Genomic DNA, 15021 nt, shown 5'->3' on the forward strand with positions numbered 1-15021 from the left:
GAGGGAACAGTTTGACTCTGTCCAAACTCCACTGAGACTGACGCTGGTTCTCAACACTGGGATAAAAATAGACAGCACAAGAGGGAAATCTCTAGCCATACAGCCAATAATAAAACTTCTCTTTGTGACGTATCTTATAGTTGGGATTGGTAAAGGCTAAGCTATTCCTTGTAGTTAAGCTTGGGCAGGTACCAAGGGTGTACTAGTCACCTTTGTCTTAACTTTCTTTAAGTGCTTCTTGATAAATTAAACTTTCTAGTAAAACTTACATATTATAAAGATTGATCACACACAAAGTGATGTACAGTATTTCAAGAACTTATTCTGCTAATTCTGATAGTATGTTTTTGTTCTTTTGTTACTTGTATGAAATTATTCAGTAACTACCAATAATGTAAAACTGCTACATATACAGTATATATATATATATATATATATGGTAAACTTTGAATAAGTTTGAATAAAGTTTATCAATAGGTGAAGTTAACAAAAGTGCTATTGAAGATCTATAATCCAAGCTGGAGCTGTGACAGATGAGGCTGAATGAGGTTCCAAATTTATCTTGCCACCACACAGTGAGAACAATGGTGAGAGATGTAAAATACATCTCCAAAGGTGGCTGTTAGGGAACTGCTGTATACTGTGACATATTTTGGTCACAAACACATCTATTTTTAATAATATTTTTATACTTTTTCTTCATCACATTTCCCCCACTTCAATTGTGCTGAGCTATAGCTGCTCAACCACTAGTAATATAAATCATATGTGGGTATTGATGGCAGGGGAGGTCCGTCAACAGGTCAAAAATATTATTGCCATGCAGAATTAACATGCAATGTACATGAAATACAGCTACCTACCAAATATTGGATTTAACCAGTTCTTTGCAATTGTGATATTGCACACATTAATATTGCAAGTGATATATTGTCCATCTCTTCTCTACAATCACCTCATGCAAATTCTAGTATTTGTCAGTAGTTTGAAAGGCAAGAGGCTTTTTTTCTGTTCACTCATTACATACATAAATGTGCGTATTTGCTAAACATTACACAGATTTTTAGAAGGGTTGAGCATTTTGTTCAAATTTGACTAAAACTGAAAAAAATAAAATAAAATTTGGCAAGAAATACTCCAGGTTTTTGTGGAAAAACAAAACATGGAATTTTGTTTTTCCACATCGTTTCTGTTCAGAAATGTTACTGAAGATGACTATTTTTTGTGCTTTTTTATTCCTCAAAAATATATTCCTCAAAGAAATGTACAAATTATTTACAATTTTCTTTCAATGAGAGTCTGTAATTGTTGAGAGTACTGTAATTATTGCTGAGTCCAATTTAACAGTTTTTATACCAGCTGCCTTTATACCTTTCACCTTATCTTTAAACTCCCATTCTGAACAGGTAAAACACTGAATGACCTTTTCTCGGGCAACAGTAGTGAACACTGACTTGCAGTGTTGAGGTGAGCAGCACTGAGGCTGAAAACACTGAACCTCCTGTTCTGTTTGTCTCAGAACATTAATCCAGACTTCTGCCTGGACAGATTCACAAGGGCACAGGGGTGAAATCTGCAGGACTCCAGGGAACACAAGGCAACACAACACATGTCCCTGCTTGTGTGTATACCATGCAACATCTGGGCACACAACTGTCAGAACAAGAGTGTGGGAGGTGAATTCTCAAAGAAGAGATACTAATAATACAGAGTTCAAGCAAGCAGAGCAATAATAATAATGCCATGATAATATCATGTGTGTCTGAGAGAGTGTGTGCATTTTTTAGGACTAAGATCGGTGTACTGCTGGATCTCATTTGATTATTTCTGGATGGCTGATATCTGCAACACAGCGTTCCTCAGCTAATTGCTTACATGACTGGAATGACAAGAAATCGCCACATTGTGTGTGTTTGTGTATGTGTGGGGCTGAAAATACACAGTATGCCACATAAATATGCCAGTTGTATGTGTGTCTTACAAATTGACCAACTTTTGTGCACAGAAATTCAGCCATCTGTCTGTATACAAATTATTCCAATTCTTCTGCAGTTTCCAATTCTCCACTCAGTAATATCATTTTTACTTTAAGATACTTTATCATGCTGTGGGTTTTTCTCGCCTGAAGGTCTGACCTGTTTTCATTCATTGTGTGCCACATGCTGCCGTTTTATACAAGTCGGTGGTGAACTGCAGCCCGGGCTCTAGCAGATTTGACACTAGAAACAAACAATGTCTGAATGATAGTGGACGAACTCCACATTAGTAGGCAAAAAAGGGTAATGCAGAAATAACTAGAAAGGGTCATTCCTGAGAATATTTATCTCAAACCAAAGTTAGGCGTCCATGGAAACCAAAAACCCCTAAAAAACTTGTGTGTATTTTTATTATGCATAATTTCCACCTCCATGGTGTATATACAGTATGTGTCCAGTTAATGAATCCACAATGTGAATAACATGTTGAAAGGAGAGCAGAAACCTGGAAATGATCCTTCTTACAAAAACACCATAAATTTATTCTCATAAAACCTATTTAATTTAAACGAATAGTGAAATATTAATAGTAATAATGTAATAGTAATAGTGATGTCCCAATAGTACTAGATAATTTAAAACTCTTTAAATTTGCTACTCTTACAGCCAATTAGGAGTACAGCATGTTTAATTAAAAGACTAGATCTGAAACAGAATGAAACATCATGACAACTTGTGTTCTAAACCCCACCCAGACTCCCACAGCATGTTTCACAGTACACTGATTATACTTCAAAACAGTTCTCTTTAAAGTAGAAATAATGAACATCTGTGGAATGAAAGTGTTTTGTTTTTCCATTAATGATTTGGAGCTTATTCCTGTTAGCAGTGTGCTTGTCTGGACAAATGAGTGTCACCTACACTGACAAAAGACATTTTTTCTTTCATTATGTCACAACAGAGCATTGATATAACGTTTTAACTTCACCTCCCTTTCAACCTGCCATGAAAATTGGACAACATATTGCAAAGCAGCTGGCTGGAGGGATAAAGGTGGCTTCAGCTACCATTAGCAGCAAAAGAGTTCAAGGTTTAAAAACGGCTGGAAGCAACTTCTAAGTTCTGTGAAGCTGCATGGAGTTATACTGAGTTACAAATAAAAGACAAAGTCATAGTGAAATAAATCATCATTAGCTGCATTACATTGAAATGTCATCTGAATAAATGTATCGGTCTTTCACAACATAGTGCCATTTTTTCCAAGCATTGCCACTCTACATTGATTTGTAATGTTTCAGCAATCATCGTTTCTGTCATCGTTTCTGCTCAGCCTTCTTGATGTCCCATCATGACATTTTATTAGGTTGTGGCCTGAACTTTCACTAGGTCAGTAGATAACCTTGGTTGTTTCATTTATCAGCTAGTATGTTGAAGATTTGTTGCTGTTTTGGGGAACATTTTTCTGCTGATGACCTAGTTTGGGTGAAGCTGGACAGATGGTCTCACACTTGACATCAGAAAACATTGTGTGGTTGCTAAAACAGGCCAGATCAGTTCCCTACCAACATGTTTGACAGATGGTATGAGGTGTTTGTCCCGACATGCTGTGTTTGGGTTTCTCTAAACATGCTGCTGTGCGTTATAGTCAAACATCTAAACTCATCTGTCCAAGAGACATCTTTTCACAAGTTGTGTGGTTTAAGTAACAACGCAGTGATATTGTCATATTAATTTTACAAAGGTAGAACTTTCTCTGGGCAGTGCTTCTGAACAACCTGCTGTTGTTCAGTTTTTTCCTAAGTTATGTTTTCCTTTTTGTACTGTATTTGTTCTACTTGCTGTTTTTCTCATCTCATCCTATTTTTTGTATCTTAATTCAGCCAATTTCAATTGATTTAACTCCTCTTATCACAATTTAGTTTTGTTAATTTGAGCTCAGCTTGCCTGAGTTTTGCTTATCATAGTTAAACCTAGCTAAGCTGTTATATTATCTTAGTTTGTTTTATCTTAGCACAGTTTAGTATATACTAGCATATTTTATGTTTATTTATTCATTATGTATGTATGTTCATTAATTTAGATTATTACTTTTATCAGCTCAAATGTTGTGTCAATAATTTGTGTAATTTAAAACACAGGTCTGAGAAGTTAGTAGTCCTTTATATTTTGTTTTTAAAGCATTGCATGGTTTGAGCTCATTATCATTGCAAGGACTTGATGTTTGAGTCTGATAGGTTCATTACTCCATCGATTATAAGCTCTGAATATAATTACAATGGATGTTAAAGCAAGAGGTTTTTTTCCCCACTAGCTTCCGAAATTGTTTTGGCTCTCATCTGGCGTAAGCATCTTTCTTCATGATGCCATCATTCTGCTCCTTCTTTGTATAGATAAAAAATAAAGATTGCAACTTTTGGTAAATATATCTGGTTTGATATGAAAGAAACTTTCAGAATTAGAACAGAAATGACTTGGTTTTCTCTATAAACAACAATCCATTGTTTGTATTCTTGTCTCGAACACAACCAAAGGAATTTTAGAAATCAATGACATGTTTGGTGTCACTAGATCTTTCCTCTATATAAGTACACATCATCCCCAGAATGACTAACTGAGTTAATCCTACTGTAAACTTCATTTGGTTGTGTGCTAGTAAATATTTCATATTTGATAAAGTCCACAAACCAAAATTTGTTTTTGTGTCTGACCAATGATCTCCCATGTACCAGATAGTCTGTGAGCATTATGCTGTGACAGGCTTGGTTCTTTTGGTCTCTGCTCCCTTCAACCAAAATGTTGTATACATAGTTTTCACTGTTCAGATACATTGGAAAAATACCTAACTTGAAGCAATTTGAAGCAAGTTGATCTTTTTAATCCATTTAGAAAACATATCCTTAAATAGCTTGCTACTTTGAAACAAAACAAAACAAAGGTTTAAAGGATAATTATGTTTGCTTAACAGTTGAAAAGGGATTCTTGTAAGACTCATTTACCATTTGCTTAGAAAAAAATGGCTAAATGGGTCACAAACCAGATCTGCTTTATTCATTTGATTCCTCTGCCTGGTGGAAGACAAGCCCAGGAAAGGTACAAATCAGATGTGGTGTTTTTGATTAATTAAAGAGTTTTAATACTTCTTTTTGAGGAGTTAATTACTTGGTAAGCTCTTTAAATTTAAGTTTATTTTTCTGTCCTTCATTAGAATTAAACAAGAAATAAATCAAAATGGTATCTTTTTGTTTCATAAGATGTTAAATATTACAGCAATTAGAACTAAAAACACTACACAAACTACTTCTACAGCATTATTTTCTCACTTATTGCTAGATGAACTTGTGTTGACAATTTTCCTTTAATAGGACAGATAATGACTTCTATTTCCCAAAGAACTATCAATGCAGCATGATTTAAAAAATAAAGTTTGTAAGATTCTAAAGTTGGACTTCTATTTTTTTTTTAAGTTTAACAGGCAAATAGTAATGCATTAGGGCACCTTCATATTGGACTAAGTTTGCACCATGTCAGGGTTCTGCAACTGCAGTCCTCAAAGGCCAGTGTCCTGTAACTTTTAGATGTGCCCCTGATACAACACACCAAAATCAAATCATTGAATTACTTCCTCAGTCAAGTTTGAAAATCCAATGAGCTGATTATTTGACTTAATCAAATAATAATTGACTTATTTGACTTATTACCCTGGAGACAGAACATCTGGGTCCATGTTACACAGCTGCCACTCAACCTGATCATGCCCACACTGGACTGGCAATGCTCCAAGAATCCTAATTTACTGTGATGTTTTTAGCAGAACAACTGCCAAAGAAGTTCTTCCACTGCTCTGGTTGCAACAGCAAGGGTCTCGCAAGGACCTGGTAGAAACAATCCATGTTTTCCCAAAACAAAAAGAGGAATACAATTTCACTTTCCCTATGGGCTTTGCAGTTGACAATTAGATACTATCTAAGTTTTAATTTTTAATTGCTTGAAAATTAAGTATAAAGCCTCTAATAGCTGACTGAATTAATGTCCAATTACTGGCTGGTTCATTGACTATGTATTCAAACCTTTCTTACCTTTAATCAAACCTTTAATCTAATGGCCTACTTTAGGTAACATTGGATAGATACAGAGGGACCTATTTTTGCCTTTGTTCTTTATAAACCTCCTTGAACACCAAATGCTCCACTATATAAGGCTCTGTGCCTGTTCACACACCACACATCTCTTACTGAGGCAACATGAATAATATAGAAGGGAAAGTAGAAAATTCCCTGCCAAGCTGAGCTCTATACCTGGCAGGAAGGAAAAATTACGTCCCTGCAGTGTGGAGTCCCGTGAGACGAGGCAGAATAAGTTCATATTTACATGAAGCTCAGAAAGAAGAAAATAAACAGGCCTGCATAAACAGATGCAGAGTAATCATGAATGAAACCTCAGAGAAAGTCAATATGTGTGTGAGCACAGGTTTATGTATTGGCTTTCTGCATTTGTGAGTCAGCAAAACAAGGAAAAGCATTGTGTGTAACCAAGAATAAAGGAATGTTAAAAAAAAAGTAAAGAAAGGGGTAAACAAATACTGCTTTTTTGCTGCATATCATTTTGTGAAGCAAAGAAGGATCCAAGAAACTGCTCAGGATTTGAGCTTAGGTTGCTTTGTCTCTGCTGCCTAATTGCTAATCACAGTAGTGCCAACCACACAGGCCACAGCTTTATTTTTGGCGAAAGGCTTTGTTTGATATTCCTGCCAGGACTCCATGATGAAAAGTTCAAAGAATTCCAGACTTTAAACACATTTTGGTTTACCACATCAAACTCCACAAAAATGATTGGTTAATAACAGCAGGTGCTGGAAATAAAATGTAATTTAATGTCTAAGAGTTTTGATAAAAATAATAAATAATAATTAGGAAAAAAAAGAGGAAGAAGGCAGAAATGTGACTGTGCATCACAGGGATTTAAAATATTTAAGATCCTGTAATACATTTAAGAAGAAATGGATATGAAACAAATGTTCAAAATTACTTTGAAAAAATTTTTAGTTGATATTTGTTAGTTTAAGCAAAAGATCACAACATGATATAAGATCCCATAGAGTTAAGCAATTCATATATAAAAAACAACATTTGGTATATGAAGGGATACATTTTTATATTTATCTGAACCAATTTTATCTCAGTTTTTCTGGTAAGCTATGTAGATCCTAGGAAAAACAGTATGCATTTGCTGAACACCCTTGCTGCTAACATATGATTTTAAAGTAAAATATTCCAAGCACATTTTTAAGCTATATATTTAAAGCCAGTTGCAAACACTTAGAGCAGCTTAAAGTTTTCTCAGGATATTCAGCCCAGCGTCAGAATATATAACACTCCTCGAAGTTGCATAACACCCAAGGGAGCTTCATCCCAGAGTCTATGGGCCCCAGTTCGCATGTTAAATCCATGAAAATGCAATTAGGAAATGACTGAACAGGAGTACCTTACATTTGACAGCAGTCAAATGTAAGGTGATCTGTCTACAAGCTGATGCTTGAAATGATCCCAAGTAGCAAATCTCAAGGAAAATGGCAAAGATAAGGACTGTTTGTAACTGTTACTGCTGCTTACTGTAGCTTTGAAAAGTCATTCTACATTCCTTCAGGAATGCCAGAGATCATAATCTCTCTTAGTCCCACAATATGGAAACTGCATGAGAACTGCTCAAAAATCTACTAAGTAAATAAAGCATACTAACTTGAGAATTTAGCACAATTTTGAATGCAATTCAGAAAATGTCAGCACACTGAAAGGCTCATCAACAAAGGGAAGGCATTCGACTCTGGCTCTACAGACAAGCACCTTAAAAAGCAGCCCAACCTTATTAATAGCTGGTGTCACGCGGTAAGCTAAAATCAATACTATACCCAATAACATGAATATGTATTAGAAACTGCAGAATACATTGGCAAAGTCCCACAATTCATTAAAAAACCTTGATTCTGAGTACACACAGGCAAAAGTGCTTCATATGCAAACCTATTCTTACATTTTTTATTCTTTCATTACATCTCTGAATGGTTTACACTGTAAAAAAAGGCATGATTTAGAATATTAAACCACTTCGGCAACAGATGCCAAGTTGAACCAAGGATGTTGGACACAGACATGCACATGTGGCTGTGGTAAACCACTTACAGGCTGTTTATGCAGACTTTATAGTGTGTGTGTATGCATGTGTGGGCCAGATGCATCCATCTTGTTTATAGTAATTGTTGTTTTCATCTTAGTGAAGCTGCATTTTCTTCTAAAAAAAAGACAGAGGGAAGGATGGAGAGAGGAACAAAGAAAAGGGAGACTGGAGTGACGCAAAGGTGAAGAGGCAGCGGCCCACACAGTGAGTCAATTCAATTAGGAAGTGAAAATCCTTCCTGACCACTTTAATGTGGTTACTGATTGAGGGCAACTCTCTTGATGATCAATGCACATGTTTAGAATGCACTGTTGCCACCAGATCCAACCACGGTGGGTAATGACACATAGGTTTAAAAGTAATTTGAATTCATACGATCAGGACTTAATACTGAAGACCAGATTGTTCCAGCAACCACAACAGAACCTACTGAAGTTTGGCCAGAGCTTCCAGGGAAGGTCAAGTTGACCAGAAGGTCTACTTGTATACCATACATAGGATGTTAATAGAGGTTAGAACAGTGTGTTGAGGTCCACAAACACTTTCAAGGTGAGAAAATAAATCACATGCCAGCACAAAGATAAATTGCTGACAAATTTATTTGAAATTCAAAGACAATTTTTTGTGTGTGCTGAGATTGATTAGTGTTGGACCACAGATATACGTATTTAAAATGGGCAGGGCACTGGGCTCACAAAAACTGGAATAATGGACTCCTGTTTTATATGATTCTTTGCTCCAGCTCTAAACTAACACAAAATTTTCTTTGGAAATCTATATTTCAGTTTTTGGATTTTTGATTAGTAAAGAGTGTAATGTAATGAGTGATGTGTCTGAAATCAGTGTCTGCAAAAGTCTGTCTTCCAATAGACCAATTAACGTAACGGTCATGTTTTTGGACTGTGGGAGGAAGCCGGAGTACCCAGAGAGAACCCCCGCATGCAGAAAGATTCTGGGCCGGGAATCAAACCCAGGACCTTCTTGCTGCAAGGCAACAGTGCTACCAACTGCGCCACTGTGCAGATTGTTCAGCCTATCCCTACTGTTTAATGTACCTAAAACATTTTGGGTACATTAAGATGAATTTGTGTTTTTCTTAATTCAATAGATGTTAGATAATAACAATCATGGTAAGAAAGGCTTTTGAAGTCTAATTGATATGTTCACCAAATTCTACTATAATTTAAACCCAACCTAAAGTATAACACACAGACACAAACACACAGAAGCATGCACACATAGACACAGTTATTGAAAAAAATATATATAAAGCAAGATATATATAATGCAAACTTTATATATATAAAAAGTTTACACACCTCAAAAAAGTCTAGATGCAAAAAATACCTACAGTTAAATGAGGGGAAAATTTCTTTTATCATGTCTATGAAACTGGCAATCATGTTGCTGGCTGACAAACTGGCTAAAAAAACAAAACACATGTTATTCTAACATTGGCATGTTTTGGTGATTTGGACAAAATTGATGATCATCAGTTCTCCATTATCAGTGTGCCAGTTATTTTCATCTCCTCAGTCTAATACAATTGTCTCTCACAGTAAGTTGGTGTGTCAAACTGAGTTCAAGATTCAAGTTTTTGTTAATTTTATTTTACAAATTAAAATAGCCATAACAGACTCTCATAAAATTATTTTCCCATAAACACAAGCAGTAATAACACCAAACATGGGTAGCCTATAAAAATTAAAAACACACCACAATTCAGGACATCTTCTCCAGGGTTCACTGAATGTTTGAACAGCAGCTAAAACACACAGCGGAGCAGTAGAAACAGCTGGAAACACACACACACACACACACACCTATTAAACACAAACACAATTTAACCTGAGAACAACAGGGTGCACAAAAAGGCTAAGTAAAGAACACATGTCTGGCTTTCTACAAAGCAAGGATTTTTCAGATATGAAAAAGAAACACTACAGCAATAAATGCCGTAATCCACGTGACCCTTATGACATCATTCGTTTTATGTAACAGGAATAGATCCAAGACTACTTGCAAATGGAAGTTATTTGCACACAGAATACAGCTACTGCAGCAAAACCATACAACCTCTGCTGATATGAATGTTTTCTCCTGGAAACACTGTTTCCAAATTTTTACAAAACAGAAATATATGTTCTAAAAAGCATTCAGCCTCCAAGTTAGTACTTTGTAAAACCCCTTTTCACTGGATTTATAGCAGCAGGTTTCCCGGGAAAGGTTTCTACAATCTGTGCATACATGGGGATTGGAAGATTTTGCCAATTCTTTTAAGCAAATCTCAGTCAAACTGGGTGGAGGGCAATTGTAAGCAGCAATTTTCTCAATTAGATTTAGGTCTGGACTCATGCAGTGACGTAAATCCTTGGGCCAATCAAATCACTTGCATGTAATACCCAGGTTGGTCTGGCTCGTGCCACTGCTGAGGTGGTTGAAGAAAACATGGAAAAATCAGTGCAGTATTTGCAAATGGAGATGAATCCGACCAGGGCTCATTGGGGAATAACCAGTTACAGCCAAGCCGAAGAGAAGGGGCTTAATCAAAGCTTTCCTTGCTCAACCTGTCAGTTTTGATGGACAGTTTGCAGTTATGCAAAACATTCTTAATTTTAAAATGATGGCTTTAACAGTGCTGGCATATTTAGAGCTGAGGATGATTTATAACCTAACCCTTCTTTTTTTACTGAGATTAAAGTACTGGCATCTGAACTCTTTTTACCAATTCGATTATGTTAGAACATAATACGCTGCAATAGATTTCATTCAGTTATATCAGACTAAAGTGGTTGAACTGGATGTCACATTTTTTATATTTTATTGCAAAACATTTTAAACCATGCGATGTATCACTTTCCTCCCACTCCATAAACATGTTGCTACTGTTGGTCTCACACAAAAAGGCATAATTAAAAACACTTCAACAGAGGCTTCTGGTTGTAATGTGACTAAATGAGGAAACATTCAGAGGATCTAAATATATTACCAGACATTGTAGTTCAATGGGATTTTATGCAATGGAGAAACACAAAGCTCAGCCAAGCCAGTTGACTTCCGCTACAAATAAATAAAAAAACTGAGTGACTGCATTCCCTAACAGATCTTTTGATGAGAGATTATCACTGGTGGCCATGTTAACCTCTGTCGAACATTATGTTAAATTTATTATTTTAATTCTGTAAGTTTACAGTTTTGGCACAAAGGTGAAACACTTTTGTTCAACATGGAAAAAGGCTACACACAGAAGAGAAGGTTCTGACTGACATGATCCCTTTTTTCTCACATTCTTGGGATTAAAATGATCAATAAAGTCCAGCAACTCTTTGCTCAAAACGTGCAAAAAGATAAGACCTTTACTTCTTCAAAAATGAACAACCGCATCACAATAGCGGTAAAAGATGTCTGAAGAACTTTATGGAGAACACTGAAAGGTGTATCTTCAGCAGCCAACACATTTCAGCTACTGGTTGGAGCACGCTGTTGCGATATCTTCCAGTGAAGGAGGTTGATTTCAGGCAGATGATTATCTGAATGCATACTGCAGTACCATTTAAAGAGCTATGACAACATTCACACTTATAGCTCTTAAAATGGTGCTAGAGTCTGCAACAAGCTATGTTAAAGTTCCACACCTAAAACTTGCCAGCATCTTTTGTTTATTGACAAACTAAACGTAGAGATAATCTAGGAATAAAAAAAAGAGCAGGAATGCAGAAATTTCAAAGTTGTACACTTTTTATCTGGTCTAAATAAAACAAGTATCACCTTGTATCATCTGTCCTTTTAGAAATTCACACAAACAACAGTCATCAATACTTTGTAAAAAAAAAACAAAAACTCTTTAGCCAAATATTGGTGAGGATGTATGTTTCTAATCATATTTTTAAAAAATGAATATGTGTTTTGATTAGGCTGTTAATGGATTAAATGTGACTTTTAAAAATAATTTTCAGTAGGTACTTAAGTAGGTATTTTTTCACTGAGCCAAAACTTCTTTATTAAAATAGTTCTTATTGTTCTGATATAAATGTAATGCTTTTATTAGATGCAAGGACAAAATCATCATAATTAACAGGAATATAACACCAATCTGTGTATAATTAATCTATATGTGTTTAACTTAGTGAATTGAGTTAGTGAATTTTCAACGATATTCTAATGTAAAAATTATGAAACTGTATATTTGACACTACATAAAATAATAACAGTATTTTTTGTGAAAACAATTTTTGTTTTTAAAATTCAAAAGGTTTTTTGTTGTACTGTCAGCCCACTCAAAAAAGGGTAATTCATTTGACACCAACATTGTCATGAACAAACTTCCTATTAGGACATGCATGCCCAAAAATATTGTATGTAAACATGTGACCTTAACAGATATGTACTTTTTATAATGATAAGTGTTTGTGGTTGTAGTAAACCTGGAAAAAATTAAATTGTATACTCTAAAAGAAGATTGTTTTAATGAACAAAAATGTGAGAAAATGAGTTCTCCAATGGTGTGTGCGCATACTTGTGCGTGTACGAGTGTGTTTCTTGATGTCTTGCAGCCTCAAAACCTCTCCAGGGAGACAAGCAGTGTTGAGTAGTGATGTAATTAGAACCAAGTATCTTGCCAGTGTAGCCACAAGTGCACCAGAGCGGTCCAGGGACATTTAAGTGGACAAAGTTAACAGAGGAGGGACAGTAAAAAGATTGCCTTCCATTGCATGAAACCACTCTCAATCTCTTTAGCATCCTTCTCAATTTCCCTATTTTATCGCCCTCTCAATTGAAATCAAGCTGCAAGCTGCATGTCCTCTAAATGTCTTGCTTTTCTAACTTCTGCAATTATCATAAATCACAATCTAAAATATTTTCAGTGTTTTTCATCCATCTGATGTGACAGCTCCATCTATTCTGCTAAAGTTAATCAGTTAGCATGATTTATAGCACCTTTATCCAAATTTATTTACACATCTTACGGTGATTTCCTTAATAAAAAAGTATATATTGGACAACAACATGGTCTAATTTGAGAAATTGTAAGCACAAAAACATTGACGTCATAAAATGTGATCGTTGTCCTCTATGTAGTCTAAATAAATTGTTACATATTGATGAATCTATAATAACTGCTGCAACAGTCTGCCCTGAATCCTTTTATTTAAATAACTATAAATGCATGTCATGCTAATAAATGCCCTGGCAGTATATGTTCAAACCGCTGTCGAATATTAATGGTGACAAATTTTGTTTGTCTCAAATCATTCTCAGAGCACTTTGCAAGGCTTCTCAGACTCCTAAATCATTCAGACACGTTAAGATGAGGAGGAGCTTCACCTTTACTATGATTTTCTTCAAAACAATTGATTTTAAACCTTCTAGCAATTTTACATTTTCTGCCCTCTCACTTTGAACAGGTTGTGTCCAGTTCAGAGTAGAACTGCATCGACCAGTAAATTGACCAGTTTTCATTTCGGCTCAGCTTGCTCTTCTGTCAATCTTCCTTCACCTCAACCAAGACCCCAAGAGATGATAATACACATTCAGTAATACCTAAGTACTATCTAATATTAGAAGTCATATACTGCATTCAGGTTTTCAGGAAAATATACTCCCTGTTCTGAAATGTCCTGAAGCCATGAAAACCCTATATTTTAAACTGTGGACACTGTTAACATAACTAAATTAGCTTTCTACTTGAAATTGCATATTCTAGCAAGTTTTCAGAAAACATCTTGTGAAAAAATAATTTTCAAATGAATTATTTATTTAATATAATTGACAAGAAATATCCTCAACAAATGGTCTGATTGTAAACTCTTAATTAAATGTCCTAAATCGAAGCCTGGAGTCTGATCAAATGAATGTAGGGCATACTAAGTGTATAGAAAACAGTTGTTCATGACTGATTTCTTTGTTGCATGTTGATGTATAGCTTTTTATATGTATATGGCTACAGTATTTATAATAAATAAAATATATAAACACATTTTACGATAGTAACATATACGAATGTTGCCAAAACTGCAACACAATGTCATCTTTTGCATAATGTGAATGGCAAATGATAGCAAAATCTAATGGGTTTTCATACATTTTTAAAAAGTTTTATCAAGTCACACAAACTTGTCAAATTAAGCAACATTCTGGACATAGCTAAAATTCAAAAGGTATGGGTAACATCTGTCAGTGTTAATCCAGATGGATAGTTTTAATTTTGATGATTGTGGGTTATAGCAAATTAAAACTTGACATTTAGTTATTCCTGTTTTTCTGGACCTTTTTTAAACACACATTTTCCATCTACTCAACTTTTCATAAATATGCTTGAATATAAATATTTGAACAGCCAGCATTTTTTTGTTCTTTTTTGCCTCTTTTGTAAATTTTGTGACTTGTCTGCTGGACAACTTTAACTTAAGGCTTAGTGCTAAGCAAAACTTATCATAATAGACAAAAATTTGAACGCTATGAGTTTTCTTTTATGAATAAAATTACTTGAATAAGGAAACTTTTAGAAGGCACCAAAGTTAATGAGATGCGTCTGGAAATCTTAAGTTTCATTGCTTGTGTCACGGTGTGCAAGGCTTGACAGACTCACTTGACAGAACCTTGAGGTTCCCTAGAAATACAGCAGCTAGACAGGCACTGGTCTGGTGTTGCAGAACCAGAGCAACAGCTTGGAGGCAGAGGAGCAGCCACTGGAGAAAATGGAGAGGGAAGAAGAGGAAAAGTAAAGGAGAATGTGGATCAAACAAAAGGATGAAAATTTGAAATAAAAGTACAATCCCAATAAGGAATAAAAAAATAAATGACAGGTAAAATGGTGCAAAAAAGAAAGGTGCAAAATAGGGAAAACAATGAAGAAATTGTTTTATAAAACAAG

General features: G+C 35.2%; 1 protein-coding gene across 3 annotated transcripts in view; it reads right to left on the reverse strand.

The window, feature by feature from the left end:
• Positions 1–15021, reverse strand: part of htr4 (5-hydroxytryptamine receptor 4) — a 136495-nt gene that overhangs the window by 11932 nt on the left and 109542 nt on the right. Inside the window, exon 8 of one of the 3 annotated variants that reach the window (XM_028008022.1) lies at positions 14737–14836. The exons of the other annotated variants lie outside the window; for them this stretch is intronic. Within the exon in view, the coding sequence (XP_027863823.1) occupies positions 14773–14836 (64 nt within the window). The 3' untranslated portion in view covers positions 14737–14772. The remainder of the gene's footprint in view (positions 1–14736; positions 14837–15021) is intronic. 3 annotated transcript variants of the gene reach the window in all.

This window comes from Xiphophorus couchianus, chromosome 23 (genome assembly GCF_001444195.1).
Source record: "Xiphophorus couchianus chromosome 23, X_couchianus-1.0, whole genome shotgun sequence".
Taxonomy (NCBI): Eukaryota; Metazoa; Chordata; class Actinopteri; order Cyprinodontiformes; family Poeciliidae; genus Xiphophorus; species Xiphophorus couchianus.